The sequence below is a fragment of the Ochotona curzoniae genome, unplaced genomic scaffold (genome assembly GCF_017591425.1).
Source record: "Ochotona curzoniae isolate NIBS_2020 unplaced genomic scaffold, NIBS_Ocur_1.0 scaffold_4937, whole genome shotgun sequence".
In the NCBI taxonomy this organism is placed as follows: domain Eukaryota; kingdom Metazoa; phylum Chordata; class Mammalia; order Lagomorpha; family Ochotonidae; genus Ochotona; species Ochotona curzoniae.
Genome location: NW_024467126.1, coordinates 1,471,894 through 1,498,443, shown reverse-complemented (window position 1 = coordinate 1,498,443; position 26,550 = coordinate 1,471,894). Strand labels below are relative to the sequence as shown.

The window sequence follows — 26,550 nt, the reverse complement described above, 5'->3', positions numbered from 1 at the left end:
CAGCTCAATGGTGGTGGGGAACTGCAGGGCTGGGCTGGGCGACCCTAGGTTGAGGAAGTGTGAAGCCCAGTGCAGGTGGAGGGCCTGAGGGGTATGGCGTGACCCTGTCCTCCCAGTGTCCTTCGTGGTGTCCACTCGGGTTCCCACGCACAGGAGCCAGTGAGTGAAGGGTCCTTCCCAGGCACACTGCACACCCTAACCCTGACCATGGCCATATCGCGAGGTGGGGGAGGGGCCTGTGAAGTAGATGCGTGGGGTCTCCCTAGGTCCTCAGGCAAGCCCCATGGCTGACAGATGCCACAGGGAAACTGGTGCCACAGCAGAAGCGAGGCAGGGCCAGTCTGCAGCTGCTTGGCGCCAACTTCCTGACCAGGTGGCCGGGGGAGAGGCGCCTGCCAGACCTGCCTGCCCCATGGAGTTTGCATCCTGACTTCCGCTTCAATCTATGCTGCCCGCCTGAGCCCTCCCACAGGACTACCAAGTGCCATGCCTCGTAACCAGGCAACCAGGCCTTCCCTGGCCTCTGGGGCTTGCCAAGCGGGGACCAAGACGCTAACAGGAGCCAGCAGGCGTCAGAAGCACCAGGAGCTGGGTGCTGAGCTCCCAGTGTGCCGTGTGACTGCTCAGGGCTGCAGGCCATGGCGGGGGTCAGGGGACCCCCATCCTGGCTGAGGCCTGGGGGTTTGCCTTCCTAGGCGTGGTGCTGCCAAGGCATGGGGTGGCTTTCCTGCTGCCAAGGGGCTTGGTAGAAGTGCAATCATGAAATGATGTTCCCAAACTGGGGTGACCTAATCCGGCTGCGGGGCAGGAGCAGTCCCTCAGAGGTGGAGATGGTACGTGGATAACTGACAGAGCCCAGGAGCAGGTAGGTCCTTGAAGGGAAGCAACCAGCCAGCCCACAGGCTGCTGACCTGAGTCAAAGTCCAGTGCTGGTGCTTGCTGACGGCTCACGGGTCCTGTCCTGCAGCAGGGTTCTGCTCTGAGCCACGCCGGCCTGGGGCACCCAGAAAGCCTGTCCCTGTCTGAATGCTCTGGGCTCTGGGCAAGACCGGGGCAGCTGCGAGCCAAGCTCTGGGAGTGCAGTGTGCTGTGAGGGGCCCGTGCAGCGCGGGGGCTGGGCTGGTGGCCAGGAGCTCCTCTGCAGCCTGGGCGCCTCAGAGGGTGGGGCTGAGGGGCTGCCCAGAGCCCCGTGTGAGCGGCACCCTGCCCTCTCTGGACACAGGTCAGGCGGGCCACATTCCTTGTCAGCTATCAGGAAACGCAGAGCAGGCTGAACTCAGAATCACCCAGAATTCCCTGTTATTCATGCTCCAGCTATGCGGGTGGCTGATTCACACAGACGATCACAGAACCTTCTGGACTGTTTCGGCCACGCCACAGCCGTCCACTTCTGGACATCGCATGTCCACTTCAAAGCCAGAGCTGCTTCTGGAGGAAAAGTTCAATCTGACGGGCACCTGTGTGGGCCGTGCCAGGGGCAAAGGAAATAGCTGGGGTCTCAGATCCTGACCACCTGGGCAGCGGCACAAGGGCCCCGCCTGCCCTCGCCATCCACTGGCGGCCTCCTGAGGTAGAGGCGGCCGTAGGTACCTCCCACTTGGCCCTTGGTGAGGCGCCCGGGGTTCACACACACGCAGCCGAGGACGTCCTGGGAAGGGAAGGCAAGGCGGTGGGTCAGGTGGCAGAGTCGCTCAATGCTGGGATCCCCGGGATGGCACCACTTGGGAACCTACTGCTACAAACCACAGCTCCCTTAAGGAGGTGGGCGGGCAGGGTGACAGCTAGCCCCCAGCGTGGGACAATGCGTGCTCTTTGTCCATTGTTTTCCCACATGGGAACCACTGAGCCGGTGGGTGGCCTGGTTCTGGTCTGGGAAGAGGGGCACCAGTGTGGGCGGGTTCCCAGTCGGGGCCCAAGCCGAGGTGGGCAGACACAGGACCCAGTCACCTGACACGGCGCTATGACAGCCGTGAGGGCCTGCCTGGGACCGCGGGGCCTTAACACGGCCACCGGCCAGGGACCACCGGGACGCCTGTCTTCAGTAGTGGTTCCTAGCAGATTTGCCATTTAATCCTAACCTCCCTCTGTCCCGCAATGAGGCCCCAGTGCCGGCGCGCGGGGCCGCTGGCTGAGTAGCAGGCCTGTGCTGGGGTGGCTCCGGCGCTTCTAGGGAGCATAAGCCGAAACCCACCTTCACGAAGTACCTCAGCTCTGAGGGGACAATGAAGACATCTGGGGTGACGGGCAGCTGAGCGTAGGTGTAGAAGTTCTCATAGTCGATGGCCGTGTCCTCCTGGGGAGGGTAGAGTGGGTAGTAGCTGCAGGAGAGAGAAAGAGGTGAGGAGTGGGCGGTGACTGAGCTGTCGCTGTGTGCCCCAGGGCGCCATGCCCTGCTGCTGCCCACTGCATCCCTCACGATGCTGGGGCCCCAGGTCCTCTTCTCCCGGGCAGGCAGGCTCACCTCCGCTGGGTCAGGATGTGCTTGAGGATCCGGCTGAATCTGTCTGAAGTTCCGGAAGAACTGGGGAGGGAAGGCGAGGCAGAGAGGTGGGGACAGACTCTCGTTTCCAGCCCCTGGGGTGTCTCTGAGTGACATGGACCCACACGGCTGACCCACAGCACACAGAAAGCCTCGGAGAGTTCAGGGACCCCTGCCCTGCTGGGGCTGCACCGCAGGGAGTGGACCCCCTCCTCACCTACTGATCTCCTCAGCCCCCATGTGGAACAGCAGGTCGGTGGACGTCAAGCCGAAGATCACGCCGTTGACGGAGAGGCTGCAGGGCTCCGACACGAACTGCACGCGCTGTGGGAGAGGTGGGAACAGATGCCTGCACACCCAGCCAGAAACGTTCTCCCTGGGAGGGTGTGTGTTGGGCCGGTGGTCCCCAAGGGCCACAGGAACCAAACCCACACACAGCAAGATCGCCTTGGCCTGCTAGCACACACAGGGCCTCTCTGCCCAAGCTGGCGGCCCTGAGCCGTGCCGGCCAGTACCTTTTTGTCCTCCTGAGACAGCTCCGAGTAGCTGAAGGGCGGTTGTGGGTACACGGGCTCATGGTGCACGTCCCGGAGTGATGGCACAAAGACGAGGTGGGAGCCAGAGCTGCACGGGAGGGAGGAGGAGGTGAGCGGATGGAGGAGTAGGACTGGGCACCGGACCCCAGTGGGAGTGTGCGGAGATGCCCCCAGGGGACATGCCTTCCACCTGCCCGCTCACCTCCATCTGGAGAGGCCCTGACCACCCAGTCACCTCTCAGCCAGGTGACGCCCCATAGGGCACAGGGCAGGGAGACAACTGCTTGGGGGCATAAGAGGAAACCGAGATACAGAAAGTCAGACGGGCCTGAAGAACCTGGCCTCAGGGCGGGCCCTCCCCAGAGACGCCCCTGTGCCCCGCAGATCCCGAGGCCACCTTCACAGCAGAAACTCTGGGCTGAGCCACCGTGGGCCCTTGAAGACGGGCACCTCTAGGGCAGGGAGGCTGGCAGCTCTGTCTCAAACCACATGGCGGGCTCATTATAATCTGGGCACACCCAAAATGCACCGTGGTAGCTAATGCAGTGCCAGGCACAGGTGTCTTCCCGTGTGGTAAGTGGCTGCTGACGGCTGCCACCCTCATACGTGTCACCCCTGCTTGTGGGATGAACCACAGTGGGCACTGGAGAGCTGGGGTGCTCTGCAGGCCAGCTCTGAATCCTGGGGCCCGGAGGGGCATACTGTGACTAGTGAGTGGCCCTTCCCACCATCTGGGCGCTAGAGCCTGGTGGGTGGCCTGGACACTCCAGGCTGCGAGGCCCAGGGGCGCAAGCCTGTGACGGATGTGAAAGACGGAGGCGCAGCTGGGGAGGGACAGTTGTTGGCTCCCTGCAGGTTTAAGAGCCGCAGTAAAGGGAGAAAGACCTGTCCTCCTCCCGCCCATGACAAACTGGCTATAAGTGAAGGGATCAAAAAGAAAATTCCAACTACGCTCAGCATTGCACAACCACGCACGTCATGTGGGAGGGTCCCTGGCCGCTCCCTCAGACGGTGGGGCTCCGCTGAGCTCTGCCCAGTCCAGAGCCTGGCTGGGAAGCTCCCCACCTGACGGCCAAGTTATCGATGGTGTCTGGGAGGTGGGGCGGCTTGCCCCGCCCCGGGACATACTGGCCCGGCGGAAAGTGCCTGGTGGCGCCGGCCCTCGCCCCAGGGAACAAAGCCGAATCTGTTCCTTGTTTGTATCACTGTCAAAACCACCGGAGGCAAGGAACTCAAACCAGAACTCACCCCCACGCTGGGCACCAGCCAGCGCCAGGGGCAGCTACTGTCCCCGCCAGCCCCGAGTAGGCACAGTCTGCACCTCTCAGGGCTCTCTTCCAAGGCTCTCTAAGCACTCCGCTTCGATGAGACTGACCCAGGTCGTGGCAAGCTGGGGAAACTGAGGGCAGGCAGTTGTGCCACCCTCACCAGCAGGAAGAGGGGGAGGGAATGGGGATGGGCAGGGAGGGAGGGGCGGAGCCAAATGCACTGCCCCTGTACCCACATGGAGACCTGGAAGAAGCTCTGGACTCCTGGCTCGGGCCTGGCATGGTCCTACCCGTTCTGGCCATTTGGGGAGCAAAGCGGAGGGTGCGGTAATCTCTCTGTGGCTGCCTCAGTCTCCTGACTCTGCTTTTCAAACACATCTAAGAAACAACAAAACCAGCTCTGTCCCAGACTGGCCTGTGAAGGCCGGACCTCAGCCGACTGTTGTCAGCTCAGCTCCCAGCAACCAAACCCGGAAGGGATCTGTCACCTACACCAACTCCTTTCAAATGCCTGGACGCCTGCACTGGGGAAAAGGCACAGGAAGTGAGCATGTCCGCTTCCTGAACTTTGTACTTTTAGCGTTACCTTCTTCCTGGTGGGGCTCTCGCTGCTGCCCTGGCCTCTCACTGTCCGGCTATGAGAGCTCCCCGCCCACTGGCAGTAGGCTGTCCCTCCCCCCACCTCCCACGCTGGTCCCTGGCAGCGCCCCACAGAACACAGGGAAGCAGTGAGTCAGAGGAAGGATTGGGGTCACCCCAACCCAAGACACTTCTGTGTAAGTCATCCTAGCACACCTCAGAAGCTCCCGGAAGGAGCAGGTTCCCATGGGTCGCAGTTTACAGGAAAGGGGTCGGGAGAAGGAAGCCGCGTGCAGCAGGAGGCGCAGAGCCACACGGTCCCTTCCTTTCAAGTGTGTTTATCTTTGCGCCTCACAAAGATGCCTCCTCCCTTTGCCTGCGCACTGCAAGTTCAAGGGTCCCATGTGATCCATGAAAGATCAGAGGCAGCGCAACCAGCACTTCTGAGGTTTCAGCTTCTACTTTATGGGGACCCTGGGAAGAGCTAGGTGCTGGCCTGTCTTTTGAACTCTGACCTTCTCGTTCCTTCGATGATTGTACGGAGACACTGTTTGAAGACATCTTCAAACGGACTTGTCAGGAGACAGTTCTGCAAGAAAGGAGAGGAGACGGGTCAAGCGCCTGACTGTCAGACGCCGGAGGCCGGGCAAGGAGCCCACGGGCTGGCAGGTGTGGAAAAGTGGAGCTCTAGAGCGAGAACTGAGCCGGAGCTGAGCCACTTCTCTCCAGCACAGCCTGCAGAGGGGCTCAGGGCCCTGGTCCTTTTGTGGAAGGTTCAAGAGCCAGGAAGAAGGTCCTGGATATAGAGCCGTTCCAGGAATTTTGAGAAAAGAGCCGTTAAATACAAGATCTTTTTTTTTTTTAAATATTCATTTATTTTTATTGGAAAGTCAGATTTACAGACAGAAGGAAAGATAGATCTTCCATCTGCTGGTTTACTCCCCAAGTGGCTACAATGGCCGGAACTGAGCCGATCTGAAGCCAGGAGCTTTTCCGGGCCTCCCACGCGGGTACAGGGTCCTAAAGACTTGGACCACCCTTGAATGCTTTCCCAGGCCACACGCAGGGAGCTGGATGGGAAGTGGAGCAGCCAGGATACGAACTGGCACCCACATGGGATCCTGGTGCATGCAAAGTGAGGATTTAGCTACTGAGCCATTGCTCTAAACCCACACATCTTGAAAAAAAAAAAAAAAAGGTAAAAATGGGAGCATGGGAGCAGTGTAGTGCTGTGCATGTTAGCCCTCAGCCTGCAGTGCTGGCCTCCCACACAAGTGTTGGTTCAAGTCCCAGCTGCTCCACTTCAAATCTCGCTGTCTGCACCTGGGAAGGCAGGCAGGAAGATGGCTCAAGCGCTTGGGTGCCAGTGTGTGGGATACCCAGAGGAAGTTCCTGGCTCCTGGCCTCAGATTGGTTCAGCTCTGGCTGTTGTGCCCACTTGGGGAATGAGCCAACAGATGAAGATCTTTCTCTTTGTAGATCAGACTTGCCAATAAAAATAAATCTTAAGAAAAGACAACAAAAATAAAAAACCGTGAAATTCTGAGTTAGAATGGCTACAAGTATCCAGCCCTCCCCTGCGCCCGGCCTGTACTCACCTCCACCTGTTCATGCTTGGCATCCAGGAACGGACCCAACTGTGACAGAGGGGAACAAAGACGCAAGGCAGCTGTCAGGACCGCAGGTGGCTGCAAACCCTCTGGACATTCTCTTCTGGCAGGTCCCCACCCAGGGCCCACTCATCTCCCCACACTGCTTGAAGAACTCGGGGACAGCTAGTAAATGGAGGAGGGCAGGGGTCAGCCAATCTCACGGGCAGAGCATCAGAGTCCTCGATGGAGGGTAGCCCCAGGAGCACGGCTTGTTCCACTGGCTCTCAGCCATCCAACCCCCATAACATTGGGCTTTTTTTTTTTCTCACTTTCTCTTTTTTTTTCACTTTCTAAATCTACCAATGAAAAATGACTACTTTTACAAAAGTAATACTCTAACCTTAGTTTAGGGGGATGACATGTGGCACAGCAAGTTAATTTACTTCCTGAAATAATACTGGCAACACACATGGGCACCGAGCTGAGTCCTGGTGGTTCTACTTCTCATCCAGCTCCCTGCTAACGCACCAGGGAAAGAGGAAAATGGTCTAAGTGCTTGGGCCTCTGTTCCCATGTGGGAGACCCGGAAGGAGCTCTTGGCTCCTGGATTCAGTCTGGTGCAGCCCCAGCTGTTGTGGCCATTTGGGAAGTGAATCAGCACATGGAAGACCTCTCTCTCTGTAATTAAGCCTTTCAAACAGACTGACTGATGTGCCTCCTACAGACTTAACCTTCAAGAAGCCCCCTTTCTAAGGCTGGCTCCCCAGGCTTCCCCGTGGGCTGCCCAGGGCCTCTCACCAGTATGCACACATCTGGCCGGTCCCGGTTGATGACGCTGATCAGATCGAGGAGGGGCTCATACGTGATGCTGTCAGACGTGGTGTACGGCCCACAGGCAGCCAGCACCATGCTCTGTTCAAAATCTGACACACAAAGCATTTCAGGACGTCGTGGGGGAGGGAGCAGTGGTGACAGGAGAGGTTGTGACTGTGTCCGTAACACCCAAGTGAGGGATCTGGCTCCTGACAGCCCTGGTCAGTGTGGGTGTTTGGGCAGAAATGAGTGAAGGGGAGCTCTCAGAAGGGAAGGAGAGAAGAGAGTAAGAGCAGAAGAGGAGAGAAGGGTAGGGGTGGGGAGTAGGGGAGAGGAGAGAAGGAGGAGAGGGGAGCGGAGGAGAGGAGGGGAGAGGAAAAAGGGCATTAGGCACCCTGGGTAAGTTGTTGCTGGGATGTCTGCAGCCCACATGTGAGTGCCTGGTTTGAGTCCCAGTTCCTCTGCTTCTGGTCCAGTTTCCTGCTAAGGAACTAACGCATAGGTAGTGCACACAGCATGGACACACTACACAAAGGACAGGACGAGAAGCAATGGTACTAGACTTCACCACACTAGTCAAAATGGTGCAATCAAATACGGATTATTTATTTCTGGAAGTTTCCATTTGAACATGTTGGGATATCAGTTACTTAAAACTGAAGCCACTGGTCTGGGAAAGCAGTCAAGGACGGCCCAAAGCCTTGGGACTCTGCACCTGTGTGGGAGACCTAAAGAAGTTCCTGGCTTTAGGCCGTCCTCAACTGCTTTCCCAGGCCACAAGCAGGGAGCTGGATGGGAAGCGGGGCTGCCAGGATTAGAACCGGCGCCCATATGGGATCCTGTTGTGTGCGAGGCGAGGGCTTTAGCTGCTACATCACAGCAAAAAATCTCGGTGAATGGAGCCAATGGACATCGGGAGGGAGACACCACCCTTGGATTGGTGAAATCTGCGGCATTTCAGAACTATCCAAGCCACTTGGACAGAACTCTCGGAATATGTCCAGCACATTGAGACTCCGGGTGGATATGAGGTGGCGGTTCCTCATCCCTGGGGACTGGGACGTGTGGGAAGTCATGAGTGGTTTCCCCCTTTCTATCTCCCGCTTCCCCCAGGAACAATAAGAATTGGCAAATTTGGAAGCAATGAGTTCACCCAATTTTCCCTAAACCTCAATCCTTCCCACTCTGATCTACCATATAATCATTATTTAAAAAATTAAAATTTATATCTATCTATCTATCTAAAGCTCCTGGCTCCTGGCTTTGGATGGGCTCACTCTGGCTGCTGCAGGCACTGGTGACATCAACCAGCAGATGGAAGATCTCTCTGTCTCTCCTCTCTGTAAATATGCTTTCCAAATAAAATAAATACATAAAGCTTAAAAATGCTTGGAAATATTTTGTGGCAAAGTTTGTAAAAATGTCTATTTTTCTTCATTAAGATCAGTTACCAAGTAACATTAGAAATTCTTTTTTGATAAAATTCTAGCTTTTAGGATAACGTCACAGTTTTAGAAAAGCCACAGTGACAGAGGACCAGCTAAGTATGTTTCATTGAGTGCCATCCTGACGTTAGGCGACCAGGGGACGGTCATCTAAATTCAGAAACCAATGTCAGTGTATCTGTCAACTGAACAACTGTGTTTATTTTGACACAATCATTTCCCACCAACATCCTCTTCCCTTTCCAGGTGACCTCCAAGTCCCCATCAGCCATGGCCCAGGCCTGTGACCTTGACCTGTGACCCAGCCGCCTATCATTCTCCACAAGCTCCTGCAGCTTTCTTGGGGCCTGAAGAGGTGCAGTCCTGCAGTTGGCAAGGTGAATTTTAAACCAAGACTTACCTCCATCCTCTTCTGAGGGCTGGTAGAACGGAAGTGGCACACCCTTAAAAACAGGAAGAAAGCTCCACTGAGGTCTTGCACGAGCCACTACCTGGGTCAGGGAACGGGTAGGCCTGAGAGGTAAGCACGGCTGCAGACAGCGGGTAGCGGGGAGGGAGGAACAGGCCCCCACCCTGCTCCTGAGCTCAGGGCCTGCAGCACCAAGGGGACCTGCTACGTCTCCCTACTGCTCAGAGCGGCTCCAGACATTTTATGAACATCTGGAGATCTGTGGTCTGTAGCAGAAATAGGTAAACTGAGGCCCGGGGACCAAATGTGGCCACGGCCCATTCTTCTCAAGGAAGTTTTATAGGAATTGGGTCAGAGTCGGTCATTCACCAGCTCTGCGTGGCTTCTTTGCACAGGCATGGCTGAACTGACTCCCTGAGACACATATGTCTAGGGAGGCCTCCAGCACGGACTTCCCAGTCCTCCACAGGGACAGTGTGCTACCCTGCTGATGCAGCTCCCGCTCCACAGAGGACTGACTGACCAGCATGCGGACTCTTACAAGGACTGCACACACCGAGCCTGCCTAGAACCAGCCCGGGGCGGGAGTCTGCATACCTCGTACAGCTTGGTGGCAACAAGCTTCCTGCCAGTGGTGTTGGTTCCTTCCATAACCACAACCTGCAAGATGAGAAGCAAAGCAGGATTGCTAAACAGGAGACATAGATGACAGGTCAGGGATAAAAGACTCTGATGCAACTAAAACAATTGTCCAGCTATTCTCACTTGCTAAACTTAAGAGTACTTTTCTAGAAAACAAGCGAAAGTGCTGTATTAGTAATACTAATTATGCTGTCCACGGATGATCTAATTTTCGCGAAAGCCCTGTGAAGCAAGAGTCATTATCCTCTTTATGAAGACAGCATGTCTTAGATCAAACATCTAAACTGGCCCACAGCCACATATGCGCTGGGGCAGAGCTGGGCAGCTAGATCTCAAAGTCAGGGGCAGAGCACACATAGAAACGTGGAATCCTATAGAGTGCCAGCTCCTGGGCACAGGCAGCCACACCTCACTCAGGCAGAGCAGACGGCCCAGCATGCCCAGCTGCACAGACGCGCCTCGCCACAGCAGAGACACTGCCCAGCAGCCGCAGCCGGGTGAGCACCTCCCATCTCACCTGTCCAGGAAACAGAGAATATTCTTTCAACTCTGATAAATCCACAGGGATTTGAGCGCCGGAGGAATGTTCTCGGTCTCCCTCCAGAATCACGGACTTGCTGTTTAGCTTCCCATTGCTGTCACAGCCGATCTGTCCCAGCAGAGTGACAGGCTCCTGGCATTGAGTTTGTGACACTTGAATGAGTCCGTGGGATAGCAGACTCCCACCCCGCTCGGCGTGAGCATCTCCAGCAAGGGGGCTTGCCCCATTCCCCGGCAGCCCCCCATGTCCTTGGACGGGTAGAGCTCAGCAGCCACTGACCCTGTCCTGAAAGCTGACGGGTGCACGCTCGTCTTTGCCTCACTTAGCCATGGAGAGGGTGCTACTGTCCCTGCTGCCCAGAAGAGGACAAGCCGCAGCGAGCTGGCCAAGTCGAGGTCGGAGGGTGACGTCTGGGTTGGAAGCCAGGAGCTTGGTTCCAGAGCCATGTCCTCCCCATTGCAGCTCACTGCCTCAGACAGGACACTCTTCCTATGTGAGCTGTAATTTCTATTACTTCTCCGTCCTCTCCCACACTGGGGAGCAGAGAGGAAGTCGAATCCTTCTCATGTAACTGCAGCTCTGTCTCTTCTCGACTTCCTCCCCAAACTCCTGGATAGAACGTGGTTTTACGTATCTTCCCCAACCTGTCATCCTTTTCTAGACGTAAATTTGTGATACATGAACCTTAAGAATCTTATAGAACATTATGAAATGATGGCGTAACAGATAAAACCACCACCCACAATACTGCCATCCTCCATGGGTGGCAATTCATGTCCTGGCTGCTCCCTGCCAGTGTGCCTGGGAGTGCAGCGGTAGATGGCCTAAGGGTTTGGGCCCCTGCACCCTGCACCACGTGGGAGATGGGGATGTAGCTCCTGGCTTTGGTCTGGCTCAGCTCTGGCTGTGGTAGCCACCTGGGCAGTTAACCAGAGGATGGAAGACCTCTCACTCTATAGTTCTTTCAAATAAATAAAAAAATAAATCTTAAAGAACAAACAAATGAAAACCCCTTGCGAAAACCTCTCTTACTTGTGCCGGGACGAGGAGAGGAGTAAAGGCCTCAATCTTGTAGTGTTCCTTGAGTTCACTGCCGAGCTCTTCAATCTTGCAGGTCAAAACTGCAACCCCGGAGGTGACACAGCATTAGCATGGCTCCGGAAGAGGAAACGGTGCCTGGCTGTCAGAGGTGTGGGAAGGGCACCAGAGCTACCAGGCTGCTCTAACCCCTGCCCCCAGCCTGCATGCTGAACGTGGCCTCCTGCTTGGCTCAGGACACTGTGCGGCCTGACCCCGGAAGCCAGTAGCAGTCCTTCTCCCTGCTCCTGGGCTCCCAGTCATTTGGGTGTCACTGTGGCTTCTGGAAGTTCAAGTCAAGCTGCGGAGGGCACCCCTAGGACGCTGGGAAGGTCTGTAAGTTGCTGTATTGCTCAGGCTTTTGTCACCGGGATGTGACTTGGGAGAGGACTGCCTCCTGTACTGTCCCCCCACGGACAGGACACCCACCGATCCTATTCAAAGGCAGCTGGGAAGTTGCTCTGCTGGCGGCCCCAGATGAGCCCCTTACTCTACCTTCTCGAATGTCGGGGAGCTTCTGGAACATGGACTTGTAGCTCCCGGTGAGAGGCTCGGGGTACCCAAGGACCTTCAGGCTCATGTTTCCGGCACCTCCTTTTCCAGACCAAGACACGCCCTGGACGGAGCCAAAGGAGGCGACCACTTCCCCCTGGTTGTTCCGTGAGCTGTATTTCTGAGAGGGTGTGGCGCTAATTGGAAGCAAAACGGATCAGCATTACTACACTCATCTAGAGGGAGACGGGAATAGAATGAGGCCACTTTTTGGAAACAGAGATGGGGGCAAAGTTGGCCTCCTAGGCTATAAATCTAATCCACCTGATAGACTGGACATGGTCAGACCTTTTAGGAATGTCAGGAATGCCAGGAGTGAGGAGGGGCCGAGGAGGAAAAGCAGACCCGTTTAGGAAAGTGCAAAGAAACATACTTAAAAGGTAGTTCTCTGGGAACAGAACAAAACCCAAACCGAACTGGTGAAAAAGCAAGCGCTACATAGGCTATTCTTTTCTTATCAACATTTTGCATGTATTACAAGCTCCTGTGAGTCTGGAACTAGGCCAAATGTTGCTGGGCAAAAGGAAAACTCCCAAGGTGAAACATCAGTAGTAAAAGAAACTGAATTATTTTCCCTGAGCCGGGAGGCGGAGAAGAGGTGAGCAAACAGCAGCCAGCGGCTGGCGAACACTGAGCACTCGGTTCTGCGGGGCTCCGCAGCCAGCTCTCCCGTCTCCTTTAGCTGATCAGTAGATTCCATCTCCAGGCACACGTGATGTTGCCCAGCTGCCTGGATGACACAGAATCTCCTAGATTCTGTGGTTGTGGACATAACGTGAGAGTTCTGTTTAAAATCGGCTTTAGTTGGGCCCGGCGCAGTGGCGCAAGTGGTTAAGGTCCTCGCCTTGCACGCCCAGGATCCCATATGGGCGCCGGTTCTATCCGGCAGCCCCGCTTCCCATCCAGCTCCCTGCCTGTGGCCCAGGAAAGCAGTCGAGGACAGCCCAAAGCTTTGGGACCCTGCACCTGCGTGGGAGACCCGGAAGTCTCCTGGCTTCGGATCGGCATAGCATCGGCTGTTGCGCTCACTTAGGGAGTGAATCATCGGACAGAAGATCTTCCTCTCTGTCTCTCCTCTCTGTATATCCACCTTTCCAATAAAAAAATAACAAAAATAAATCTTTAAAAAAAAATCGGCTTTAGTTAAGGCCCACTCGCAGCCCTCAGGTCTGAAGGTAGGCTCTCAAAGATGAGCTGGGCAAGCCCGCCTCTGCCAGCAGGCTCAGCAGTTACTTCCATGAATCGCAGGCCTGCTTCTGATGCCAGCATTACGAGGGGTCATAAACATGACGAGGTGGCATGTCACCCACCTCTGTGCTCTGCTCTGTGAAGCTGTCGGGCACTCATGACTGCAGGCCCACACAGACGCGATGAGACGCGCTCACATATAAGCAGGCCCGCAGGCATCAAAGCCATGTGTGCTCTGAAAACTTAACTCCTATGAAGGCAAAGGCCCATCTGAGAGCCATCCCTACACACCAAGTTCAAAGACAGATGCCTTTGTAAGTAGATTAGACGGCGAAGCTGCTTGTGAACTCCCTGCAGTCTGGATTGCAGCCTAATCACCCTCTGTAACCCAATGGGCACCTGTCTCAGATGACTGAAGGGCCTGTGTCCCCGCTGATCTAAAGTGAAAGAGCTGGGGTGGGCGTAAAGCATGGCTGAGCCATCCGTGCCGGAGCCCCTGGATTTGCGTCCTGGCCACTCCACTTCCATTCCAGCTTCCTGCTCAGGCATGCCCTGGGAGGCAGCAGACGACGGCCCAAGTGCTTGTGTTCTGGCCACCCATCAGGAGACCCGGATGAAGTGCCTGGCCCAGCCCCAGCTGCTGCAGCCATTGGGGCATCAACCAGATGAAAGACTTGTCACTCTATTACTCTGCCTTTCAAATAAGTAAATTTAAAATAAATAAAGTGGGCCTGGCACAATAGCCAAGTGGCTAAAGTGGCCTTGCATACTCTAGGGTGCCATATGGGCGCCAGTCCTGGCAGTCCCGCTTCCATTCCAGCTCCCTACTGTGGCCTGGGAAGGCAGTTGAGGACGGCCCAAAGCCTTGGGACCCTGCACCTGTGTGGGAGACCTGGAGGAGGCTCCTGGCTTTGGATTGACTCAGCTCTAGTCATTGCGGTCACTTGAGGGGTGAACCATTGGACGGAAGATCTTCTCTGTCTCTCCTCCTCTCTGTATATCTGACTTTCCAATAAAAAAAAAAATCTAAAAAAAATGGGGGGGGCTAGAGTTGGGAAAATCTGAGGTTTTGGTTAGTCTAGAAAAGGTGGTAACTCCTGATAGTGAGGGCTCCAGAGTCTCTCCCCCGTGGGCAGTGCTGTCATGGGCGCCCTCTGCTCCCCTCCCTTGGGCAGCGCTGACAGGGTGCCCTCTGTCCTCCACCATGGGCGGGGTGTCATGGGCGCCCTCTGTCCTCCACCATCGGCAGTGCTGTCATGGGTGCCCTGTGTCCTCCCCTGTGGGCAGTGCTGTTGGGGTGCCCTGTGTCCTCCCCCATGGGCAGTGCTGTTGGGGTGCCCTCTGCCCTCCCCCGTGGGCAATGCTGTCATGGGCGCCCTCTGCCCTCCCCCGTGGGCAATGCTGTCATGGGCGCCCTCTGCCCTCCACCATGGGCAGTGCTGTCATGGGCGCCCTCTGCCCTCCACCATGGGCAGTGCTGTCATGGGCACCCTGTGTCCTCCCCCGTGGGCAGTGCTGTTGGGGTGCCCTCTGCCCTCCACCATGGGCAGTGCTGTCAGGGACACCCTTCTTTCCACACCACACTTGACTTTCCCACATCAGACATGCCCTCTGTGGACTTCCAGGAACCATCCTGATCTCTGGGGCGGGGGCGGGGATAAACCCAGGCAGTGAAGAATCAGGGACTAGTTGTAATCTGAGCAAGGAGTAAGAAACAGGATACACAACATTATGAACAAAGAAATGTGGTTTCTCTTTTGAAAAATAAATATTTTTGATTGAAAACAAAGAAAAAAGAAAACCCAGCAAAACACCACCTGGCAGGAGCAGGTGAAGCCTGCGGGTGTCCCTGGCCAGAGTCCAAGCCGAGGACTTCTGGACAGACAGGTTGTACTCAGCCGCCGCTATCGGCTCCTGATCTAGGAAAGTGGGTGGAAAGTGAGTTTCCTTAATTGCCGTGAGAAACAGTAATTTTCCACAAAGGAAAAGCCGGCCCAGGAGGCAGGGCCACCGGCTCTGCTGGCCGTGCAGTTAATCAGTTACTCTGGGGAGGGGCTGCGCTGGGCAGCCGGGTGAGTCACCAGCCGTACCTTGGCGAGAAGCTGGATGGGGAGAGGAGCTGATGGGGGCTCCGAGTAGCCAGGGTCCTCTTGGTCAGGGGCGTTTCCGGGGTTGTGATAGCTCGCTTCTGAGAGCCCTAGAAGCGAGAGAGAAACCGCAAGGGCAGTCACTTGAGATCCAGGTCACGGAAGAAGGGTGCGGGCCCTGACAAGGGCAGATGGTACCCGACGAGAAGGTCGGCTCTCCCCACGGGCTCCCTCCTTCCAAGCAGAACTGCGAGGACAAGCTGCAGCTACGCCACAGCATTAACCATCACACCCCATTCTGAAGGCAACTACGAAAAAGCACAAGTGTTCCAAGAAGCACAGCCAGGTGGGCAGCCGGTACCGGCCTGCCCTCCCTGCTCTCCACTGCACGACAGCCTGGAGTTACGCAATCCACACTTCTCCTGAGACCGGACAGGACCACGTCCAGGCTCGTTTTGGCAAAATCCACCACACGTTTTCAAAATTAAAGCAGCGGCTGGCTCCAGGCAGATGCGAGGGCTGAGTTCATGCTTGGGAGAGCAGCGAGCCAACACCTCACTGAGGGGCACTCTTAGGCTTGGGTTTTTTTTTTTTTTTTTTTTGGCTGGCTCATCATCAAGAATCCAAAGTTTGGAATGAAGGATGAAACTCACAGTCCAGAGGGACCTGCTGTCCCCTCCGGGATAACTGAATGTAACACAAGAAACATGGACCTCCCGGGCCAGAGGGCAGCCAGGAAGCTCTCCCAGCCCAGCGCTCCTGGCTGCCCAGTCGGCGCTCCATGCTGCCCCCTGGTGATCAGCGCAGACTCAGAGAACAGAACCACACAGCTGCAGCACAAACTACAGCTCCCTCTTTAAGAATTTGTACTGGGGAAGTTAGGTCAGATGGATTTAAAATTCATTCATTCATTCATTTGAGAAGCAGTGGGATGGAAGTTGGGGGAAAATTTCTTATGCACCTGTTCACTTTTTAAAAGATCTATTTCTTTTTATTGAAAAGGCAGATTTACAGAGAGAAGGGAGGAGAGACAGATTCAACTCAAACATCTCCCATCTGCTGCTTCACTCCCCAAGTGATCACAACAGCCAGAGCTGAGCTGATCCAAAGCCAGGAGCCGGGCCCCTCTTCCGGGTCACCCATGTGGGTGCAGGGGCCCAAAGCTTTGGGCCGTCCTTTGCTACTTGTCCTAGGCTAACCCTTAGCAGGGAGCTGGATCCAAGTAGAGATGCTGGGACACAAATCAGCACCCACATGGGATGTTGTCACAGGCAGTGGCTTTACCCGCTATGCCATGACAGTCTTTCCAAGTTTTTTTCCAACAATTCTTCTGATCTATGATGGACTATAGTTCCCTACAGTGCCGCTGTGTATTAGGGAGAGTTTAGGCAAAAGACACTGTGGCAAGACATGCGTGCAGGAGGGTCTGACCCTGGTGATTCTGTCTTTGAGATCCCATCTCCTCCAGGCCCACTCCTGGGAGCATGCTCACAAGCTCGGGACTCGTACAGGTTCCACTAGCTGCGGGCCCAGCCATTGTGAACCACGAAGGGCATCGCGTCTGTTATGCTAAGACAGCAGAGTACAGAGCTAAACAACAGCTGTCCACCGCACCTGCAAGGACCCCCGTGGGGGCAGCCCCTGCACGCTCCCCAGCCGCACTGCAGAGCTGCCCGGGCCAGGCAGTCAGGCCACAGCCCCGTCTCTAGGGAAGGTGAATGTTCAGTCCAGCAAACGCCAGGCCTATCCACGATGGTGTGACTCCCCCCACGCGCCTCCAGTCCACACATCCTGCGTCTCTGAGCTTTACACACATTCCTCACAGCTCAACACTTCCATTCAACTCTGGATTCCTCGGTCACAAAGTCGGATTCCCAACTCGGTCTCCATCCCAGATATTCCCATGGCAGCATTTGTTATTTCACTCAGTCAGAAGGCTATCTACTTTACAAGCAAACTGATCTGCAACCACGCATATACTGATCAACCTGGACACAGACGGAGGATTCCGGATCTGTGGAGCCGCCGATCAGACCAATGCTGTGCTGGGTCCTGTGTTCCTGGCATGTCTGCTCAGGGCCAGGCAGCGGTCAGTTGCCAGAAGACCCGTCTGCCGACCACCCTGGGCCTTGTGCGGGTCAAGAGAGGCGAGCCACGTCCAGCCTCCTTCCTCCAGCAGCGTCCCTCTCACGGGAGGAAGACAAAAACAAACAAGACACAGGTTCGTGCTAAATGGTGTGCTGTGGAAAAACAATGCATGGATTTCAAAAACTTTTTAACATCAAAATAGACTTATGTCCCTCTCTCCTCTGTAAATAAAACTTAAAAAACAAAAAGCAGGGACCAGCATGGCGGGAGCAGAGAGGCAGTGAGGGGACAGCAGGGAGAGGAAGTCGGAGGAGGTCGGCCAGCTCACAGAGCGCCTCGCACAAGCAGAGAGAGGTGGGTGGGATGGAAAGAGGCCGGGCACGCGGTGCGAGTGCGGGGCTGAGGCCCTGGCAGTGGCAGAGGTGAGAGCGGACCAAGTCCTGGAAGGGGGTTTAACACTAGTAGCTAAAGTGAGCTACAAGGTGTGACAGAAAACCAGAACTGAAGGACGCTGGCGGGATGCCCGTCCTGAGCGGTGGGGCGGGGGGCCAGCAGGTGTCCTTCACCAGGCTGTGGGTTCCAGAGGACAGTCTGCAGCGAGAACCAGGCGATGGCCCAAGCCCTGAGGGAGAACCTCATTCCCACATTACCTGCACTTGCTTTGCCAGTGACTCCACAGGACACATGTGGCTGTCCTGCCCTCCAGGCAGACAGCTGCAGTACTTTCTTACAAAATCATTTTCTTGGGGTTGGCACAACTGCTCAATTGGCTAATCCTCCCCCTGTGAGCGTTGGAATCCCACAGGGGCACCAGTTTGTGTCCTAGCCGCCCACTTCTGATCCAGCTCCCCGACAGCTGCCTCAGGCACTGGACCCAGGGCTGAGGCTGCCCAGCATCCTACACTGCGACTTCTCCCATGGGAGACCACAATACAGCATCCCATTAGTTAACTGCAGCATTTCCACTGAATACAAAGCCAGGCGGCCATGAGAAAAAGGCGGTTAGGCCCGGCACGGTGGCCTAACGGTTAAAGTCCTCGCCTTGAAAGTGCTGGCATCCCATATGGGCGCTGGTTCTAATCCCAGCTGCTCCACTTCCCCTACAGCTCCCTGCCTGTGGCCTGGGGAAACAGTCGAGGATGGCCACAGCCTTGGGACCCTGCACCCATGTGGGAGACCTGGAGGGAGTTCCTGGCTCCTGGCTTCAGATCGACGCAGCACTGGACGTTGCGGCCGCTTGGAGAATGAATCATTGGACGGAAGATCTCTTCCTCTCTATCTCTCCTCCTCTCTGTATATCTGACTTTTTGCAATGAAAATAAATCAATCTTAAAATAAATAAATAAGTAAATAAGGGCAGGCGGTTAGGACATGCGCGCTCCACAGGGAGTCCCTGGTTAGACCTGGTGCTGGCCCTCCAGTCACAAGGCTGGGCGGGCTGGGGGGTGGGGGGAGGTGGGTGGAACAGCTCACATAATCGCATCCTGCCACCCACCCGGGACCCCTGGACTGAGTTCTGGCTCCTGGCTCCAGCCCCTGGCAGCTGCAGGCTTCACCTGGAGAGTAAAGCAGCCGGAGGGAGCTCACTGTATCTTCAATAATAAACAACAAGCAGCCAGCGACTGTTAGTGCGACAAGCGCAAGGTCACAGGACTGCCCCCTGTGAGGCACCAGGCACGCGCCCCGACAGGAAGCTGCCTCGGACCTCTTTAAAGGACCTCTTTAAAACAAGCACCGCACACTCACCTTGGAGGGCGTGGTGTACGCGTTCAGCAGGCTCTCCTCTTCCTCCTCCACCTCAATTCTAAGGACGCTGGTTAAGGAAAACAACAGTAAACTTCCGCCGAGGCAAGGGCCAATTCAGGAAGAATCTGGATACTGGGCCATTTTACTGTTTTCAAAACACGGTGCGACTGCAGACGGATTACAGAAGCCAGTATGTGACCTGCTGCAAAGCGGTTCGGCAGAAAAGGATACAGCTCCTGGATGGACACGATGTCCCTGGCCCCTGCGTGCTCGCTGTCCCTGGGGGGCCCCTGCCGGGCTCTGGCTTTGGACAACCTTTTGCTCAGAAACTGAGGAATAAAACAGCGAATTTACATCCACAGCGTCGCGGCTAGGAGAGGCCTTCCCCACAGCCCGAGGTAGCACGAAGCACTGAGCATACAGATATGAAAGTCCCCTTCCACCCGTCGGCAAGCTCTAGGTGCTTCACACCAGCTTCCATTCAGTTCTTACGACAACCAAGAAAGCTGTGACCGACACACCCGAGAGAGGAGGCCGAGGCTCGGGGAACGAGGTTATCTGCCCAGGTTCACACTGGGACGCCTTGCCAGGACAAGTGCCCAGCACGGCCCTCTGGTCCAGGGCCCACCACGCTTTGAGCTGGCCTCCGTTCGGGCCTTACCTCGTGCTCGAAGGCCCCGAGGGTCTCCGAGGTGATGTTCATCTTATGCGTGCTGGTGCAGAAGGCGACGAGCTCGCTCACCATGTCCTCCTCAGCCTGTCCGTACAGGACGCAAAGCTCCGCCACTGCAGGAACGACACCCGGACCGAAGGAACAGAGGTCACTCCTCACAGCTTTGACCTTGCAAATGGACTAGAACATTCTAATCCTGTCACTATGTAATCATCACCTACTGGTGTCAGACCCTGACGTAGATGCTGGGGACAATACAGGAATACAGTGGAAACACTAACCAAAGCAGGCAATGACAGTTAAATGCAATGCAGAAAAGCGAAGCCACAAGGGGGGTTGGGGAGCTGTGTGCGGAGGTGAGTGCGGAGGTGAGTGCGGGGTGCATACCTGCAGGCGGTGGAGGAGTGAGCCAGACACCCCTTGGGGGGCAGCCTTCAGGCAGAGGGCAGCAGAGCCGGGATGCTGAGGGCACAGGAGGACCAGCCGGGCCACGCGGCAGGGGGCAGTGACCGAGGAAGGTGAAGAGATGAACGTGGCAAGGGAGGACAGACTGTCCATCACTGTCACTAGCCTTGCTAGTACTCTGAGCAAGTTGCAAACCAGCTCACAGCTAGGTGATTTGTTTTTCTTTTTGTTACTCATTTGAAAGGCTGAGATGGGGACAGAGAGGGAGTTTTCATCTGCTGGTTCCCTTCTCAGCCAGGAATGCACTGCAGATCTCCCCTGCGGGAGCCGGCACCATGGGGATCAAACCAGTGACTCCGACGGGGGACGGAGCATCTCGGGTACCAGGCCTGAGAGCCGCTCACTCACCACGACGGGAACATACCACGACACCATGGCTCCCACTTGCCACGGTCACCCTGGTTGCTGCTGGGCAACTCAGAGCCATCAGAGCTGATGCCAGCTGATGCCAGCCTGAATCAGGGTGGGGTGAGGGGCTAGAACATGTCCTGGTGGTCAGGCCAGAGGGATGAGCTGACCGACGTAAGGTGGCTGAGCCCAGTGCTTGCATTTTCTGCCCATGTATCCCTAAGGGGGAGGGGACGAGAACCACCCCTCGGAGCTGGAGCTTTCTGCACAAAGAGGCCAACATGTCCCACAGACTTCCGGCTGCAGATGTTATCAAGCAGGTAGCTAGACACACCTGCCCATGGTTAGGCAAGCGGTGTGGGCTGAGATGTAAGCTTAGGGACAGCTGGCAAACACACCTAACACGAAAACCCTTAGTCCAGGTGAGATGGCCGAGGGAGAAACCTAGAGAGGTGACACTACCCCAGACCTGAGCCCGGGAGCTCCCCGAGAAGATGTGGGTGTAGGTGCCAAGGAGAGAAGGGTGACAAAGCTGAGAACAACCCAGGGGTGATGGCCTGGGAGCCAAGAGGAAACGATGGACACTGCCAGCCACTTCATCGCTGGTTTGGGAAAGGTAAAGGCCACTGTGGCCTCCTGAACCCATGGCCAACAAGATGTTTCCTGTTTCGCGGGGCCTGGAGCTGTGGCCCAGCGACTAAAGGCTCGCCTAGAACCTGCCAGGATCCCATACAGGCATCGGTTCTAATCCTGGCAGCTCCACTTCCAACCAGCTCCGTTTGTTGTCTGGGAAAGCAGCTGAGGATGGCCCAAAGCTTTGGGAACCCTGTACCTGTGTGGGAGACCTGGAAGAGGCTCCTGGCTCAGCTCAGGCCATCGTGGCTACTTAGGGAGTGAACCATTGGACAGAAAATGAACCATCAGATGGAAGATATTTCTCTCTGTCTCTCCTATTCTCTGTATACATCTGACTTTGCAATAAAAATAAATAAATCTTGGGGTGGGTCCCGGGACAGGGCGTCTCATGCCCGGATCCCATACGCCCGCCATCATGGGCACATGGTGAACCGGGCTTGGGCCTGCCGGGGTTCCAGGGCTGCTTCCTTCGGGGTGAGTACACCTACCGAGGGGGGAGGTCTCTGGAGCCTGGCTAGGCAGGCCCACCTGCCGCTCTCATTGGGCGGCGGACGGGATTGGGGTGGAGCGCGACCTTGGGCCTGGGAGCTTACACCTCCCGTCGCCTCTCGGCAGCGGGTGGGTCCCGGGACAGGGCGTCTCATGCCCGGATCCCATATGCCTGCCATCATGGGCACATGGTGACCCAGGCTTGGGCGGCCAGGGCGCCATTTGGTGCCAGGGTTTGCCTGCTGGCCGCCCGGGAGGAGAGCCCTGGGATTTTGGTGGTTTGAATTGCTGCTTATGTGGCTCCACGTTGAACCCGATGTGTTTCTGCGAGTAGAATACATCCTAAAGTTTCCCAATGACAGTTCCTCTTCCTTTAAAGAATGTGTTACCACTTAGCAATGCTGACCACCAAATACCAGTTCATGCTAAAGCTTTGGCATGGGTCTTGTCCAGTAGACACACTAACTGGATTAAGGCTACCGCCAAGGAGCACGTGGGCTGGAATGGGGGCTGCATTCTGATCAGGTAACAGTGAAATCCCCCTTGGCACAAGTGTGGACTGGGACTGGACGCACCAGGCTGGACCAGACCCCAGCACTGTCTGGTGCTCCTGGAGGACCAGGATAGAAGTGGGACGGATTATGCTAGGTCGCAACCCCTACTGAACCATGTGTGAGCCGTATGTGGGAATGGACTGGACGAGCCATGGCTGGGCTGAAATATCCAACAACAAGAACCAGCTTGGGTCGAAAGCTAGTCAGGAACTGGGCTAGGGCTGGCTCATGGACCCACTGGCATGCGCAAAATCCGGCACTGGGAGAGGTTCTGATGGAGGAGCCTGGGCAACTCCTCTGGCAGGACACAGACCCCATGGGTAAGCGCAAGAAGCATGAATGGAAACAGCCCAGAGCAGGCCACAAGAAGTTTCCCACTGGCATACATTAGGCATGGATTGGGGGCAGACCAGGCTAATCGGTTCACATCATCACTGGCAAATCCGAGCACCAGAACAGAGTAAGGGTCGAGCCAGGTTTGGTTGCGATAAAAACCAGTCCACACTACAGAATGCCAGGAGGAGGTTGACTGTGCCGGATGTGACTGCAGTGCCCATCCAGCACACGTGAGAAACAGGAGGGGAGGGGACAGAGCCAGCGGGAGAATAAGGGGAGGTTCCCCTGCTGGACAGCTACTCCCACTGGAGAGCATGAACTGGGATGGGGGCAGACCAGACTAAGCAGGGCTACAACACCTGTGCACCTCATGTGGACTAGACCAGGGAAAAGCCAGGATGGGTTGATTGTTCCTATGGGTGCAACCTACAATTAGAATGGGAGAGGGCTGTTTGGGCATAGCCATAACATCAGCTGGCAGAAACTGGCACTGGGGGCTAATCCTGTCAAGTTAAACTGCAGAACCACCTGGAAAGTGCATAATCCGGGAGTGAGAGACCTGGGAGGGAAATAGTGGGTTCCCCCCCTCTTGGGTTACCACTGCCACGGGAAGGCACGAGAACTAGGACAGGGGCTGGGGTAGCTAGACAGAGAGGCACTCAACCACACCCGTGAAGGCTTGACTGTTGAGCTGGGTAGATGGATCCAAGCTTCAATGCCATTTGCCATGTACGAGAACCAGGGGGGATGTGGGTCAGATTGGACTGGTCTGCCAAACATACTGGCAAATCAGGGTAGGGGGTTGGCCTGGTAGGGGTTATTGTGGGCCGCTCTCATCAGGATGCAGCTCCCACTGGTTTAGGTGAAGACCAAGTATGTGCTGTGCAGAACCAGGCTGGACTGCAACACCCATTGGTTCCAGTAGAAGGCGGGGCTGAAAACAGAACCAACCCAGCAATTGCAACTACCAGCTGACCGGGTGATGGACTGTGCTGGGCCCTGTGCTTGCTGGTGCATATGAGTATCTGGCCTGGGAACACCTCAGACGAAGTTTCTCTGGTGATCTACCCAATTGAAATGCCAGACTCAGAACCCTAACCATGAAGGGACAGAAGATGGAACAAGTTAATCAACCACCTCAGCTATAGGTTGGCAACAAAATACCGGGCAAATAGAGACGCTATGATGGACAATGTCAATTAATGGATTTTTCAACAACCTCATCGTGTTTGGAGAGGCAAGATTGGCAGCAATTTCAAAACTGGTGACCTATTGAAACCACTTCAACGAGTATCTCGGAGCATGCCCCACATGCGGGACTTGGGGTGGGTGGGAAACCGGGTGGGGCTTCTCCCTCAATATCCCCCTCTACCTCAGATATATGAAGGAAACAATATGGAAATAATAGTCTTACCCACTTTCCTGTAGCCCTTGACCCTTTATGCACAAATTAACCATGTAAAGATTGTTAAAATTAAAAAAAAAAAAAGATAAAAATAAATAAATCTTGAAAAAAAAAGATGCTTCCTGTGGGGCCAGTGTGATGGCACAGCAAACCAATCTTCCACCTGTGGCACTAGCATCCCACCCAGGTACTGGCTCCACTTCTCATCCAGCTCCCTGCTTGTGGCCTGGGAAGCACGGAGGACAGCTTGAGTGCTTGGACCCCTGTACCCACACAGGAGACCCAGAAGAAACTCCAGTCATTGCGGCTGTTTGGGGAGTGAACCAGCAGAGGGATGATCTCTCTCTGTAAATCCGACTTTCAAATAAAAATAAATAAATCTTTAAAAAGAAAAAAAGTGCTTACTGAAATGGACAGAAGCAAAAGCATGAATACAGTGAGTACTTCTCTTCTGTAAGTCTCACTTTCCAATAAAAATAAATCTTTTATTTTTTTAAGACTGATTTATGTTTATAGAATAGGCAGATTTACAAAGAAAAAGAGAAACAGGACAATCTTCCATTGGCTGGTTCACTTCCCAAGTGGCTGTAACGGTCGGAGCTGAGCTGATCAGCAGCCAGGAACTTCCTCCAGGTCTCCCACGCAGGTGCAGGGTCCCAAGGCTTTGGGCCGTCCTCGACTGCTTTCCCAGGCCACAAGCAGGGAGCTGGATGGGAGTGGATTAGCTGGGACATGAATAGCACCCATAGGGGATCCTGCCACATGCAAGGCGAGGACTTTAGCCACTTATCCAGGCCTTTTTCATATAACTTTAAAAAGGGAGGTCAGCAGTGTGGAGTGGTGGATAAAGCCACGGCCTGTGGCCACAGACTCCTATACAGGTGCCAGCGCATGTACCGACTGCTCCACTTCTGGTCCAGCGCCCGACACCAGCCTGGGAGAAGCAGCGGAAGATGGCCCGAGTGCCTGGGCACCCAACTGGACGAGCCAGAAGAAGCTCGTCCTCTGTTCTCTGCCCAGGGACTCACATCACAAATGAACATGGTTGCATTCCAGTTTGTTTAAACTAATGAAGAATGGCTGCGGCAGGTGCACAGTGCCCATTCTAGTAAGGCGGTGAGCCCAGGCCAAGGTCAGGGAGCTGGACCAGTGCCCCTAGGGGATGTGTCCCTGGCAGCGGCTTGACCCACTGTGCCCCAACGCCGGCCTCAGGGCTAGAATTCTATGTGAGGGATTAATCCTGCCGTACACCCTAACTCCGATAAGGTGTGTGAATTGGTGAGGGAGGGGCCAATTAAAAAAAACACATTTAAATAATGCAAGAAATACTAAATACATTTTAAAGAGCTGCATGCCCGCCGCCACTTCCACCTGCCCGACAGTCCCCGTGTTTCTCAGGGTCGTTACTTGGGACCCCCACCTCCAGGCGCGGGGGCCGGGGTCGGACTCACGTCTCTCGGGCACAGCCTCCTCCCAGTCAAGGCCGAAGATCTGCAGCTCCTGGGTGAGCACCTGCGCCGACGCCGCCATGGCGGGCCCGGGGCCCCGCGGGGTGCTGCTGCGGACACCCCGAAAGGAAGCCGGACTACGGCCCCGGGCCTCAAGGCCACGGTCTTCAGTCACGGAAAGTCTTTTCTCCGAAGTATGTGGGAGTCGCCGCTGAACGCTCTCTGCAGGGACGGCGTGGGAGCCCGGAGAAGTCCTTCACGCTCAAGAAAGAAAAAAAAAAAAACACGAAGAACCCGACTTCCCGGTCCGCCGCCTCAGCCGCCCGCGAAATACCCGCCAAAGCCAGGCTCGGCGCGCGCATGCGCGAGGCCCGCAGCCACGCCCCTTCCTGCGGCGGCTGCGCAGTTCCCCGGGCGGTGACGGGTTAGGGAACCGGGTCGGGCTGGGGGGTGGGGGGGTGTCGGGGTATGGGGCTGTGAGGGTGTCGGGGTGTGGGGGTGTCAAAGTATGGGCCTGTGGGGGTGTCAGGCTGTGGAGGGTGGGGTATGGGGGTGTCGGGCTGTGGGGGTGTCGGGCTGTGGAGTTGTCGGGGTGTGGGCCTGTGGGGGTGTCAGGCTGTGGGGCTGTGGGGGTGTCGGGCTGTGGAGTTGTCGGGGTGTGGGCCTGTGGGGGTGTCAGGCTGTGGGGCTGTGAGGGTGTCAGGCTGTGGAGGGTCGGGGTATGGGGGTGTTGAGGTATGGGGGTGTCCGGCTGTGGAGTTGTCGGGGTGTGGGCCTGTGAGGGTGTTGGGGTGTGGGGCTCTTGGGATGTGGGGCGCAGGAAGAGCAGGAGCTGGGGCTTCCCCTCCCCAAACCTGTCTGCAGACCCCTGCTGCAGATCACAGCTTCCGGCTACCAAATATGTTGAGTACTTCTTTTTCTTTGCTTTGGTTTTGGTGGGCACCAATCATTTTCTCTGTCAAGAGAACATTTTTTTTTAATTGGAAAGTCAGATATACAGAGAGGAGAGACAGAGAGGAAGATCCTCCATCCGATGATTCACTCCCCAAGTGACCACAACGGCTGGTGTTATACTGATCTGAAGCCAGGAGCCAGGAACTTCTTCCGGGTCTCCCACGGGGTACAGGATCCCAAGGCTCTGGGCCGTCCTCGAC

The 26,550-nt window shown here is 55.8% G+C and overlaps 1 protein-coding gene across 1 annotated transcript; it reads right to left on the bottom strand.

The window, feature by feature from the left end:
* Positions 1 to 1,276: 1,276 nt before the first annotated feature.
* Positions 1,277 to 25,670, bottom strand: POLA2 (DNA polymerase alpha 2, accessory subunit). The gene is made up of 19 exons (XM_040970945.1): positions 25,587 to 25,670; positions 25,400 to 25,534; positions 19,704 to 19,828; positions 19,274 to 19,371; positions 19,043 to 19,100; positions 15,212 to 15,318; positions 11,877 to 12,070; positions 11,337 to 11,425; positions 10,281 to 10,436; positions 9,719 to 9,781; positions 9,113 to 9,155; positions 7,253 to 7,377; positions 6,461 to 6,499; positions 5,378 to 5,451; positions 2,995 to 3,103; positions 2,697 to 2,803; positions 2,462 to 2,521; positions 2,192 to 2,318; positions 1,277 to 1,648 (listed from the first exon to the last, which is right to left on the bottom strand). The coding sequence occupies exons 2-19, from the start codon at positions 25,476 to 25,478 to the stop codon at positions 1,499 to 1,501; spliced, it is 1,803 nt and encodes a 600-aa protein (XP_040826879.1). The 5' UTR covers positions 25,479 to 25,534; positions 25,587 to 25,670; the 3' UTR covers positions 1,277 to 1,498.
* Positions 25,671 to 26,550: the final 880 nt, after the last annotated feature.

What these genes read in the sequence shown, in the direction of transcription:
- POLA2 (XM_040970945.1), bottom strand. Translation starts at nt 25,478, where the DNA reads ATGGCGGCGTCGGCGCAGGTGCTCACCCAGGAGCTGCAGATCTTCGGC. An exon ending in GGGGCTGAGGAGATCAGTAG is followed by an intron (nt 2,522 to 2,696) that starts GTGAGGAGGGGG and finishes TTCCCTCCCCAG; the next exon opens with TTCTTCCGGAACTTCAGACA. An exon ending in CACATCCTGACCCAGCGGAG is followed by an intron (nt 2,319 to 2,461) that starts GTGAGCCTGCCT and finishes TCTCTCCTGCAG; the next exon opens with CTACTACCCACTCTACCCTC.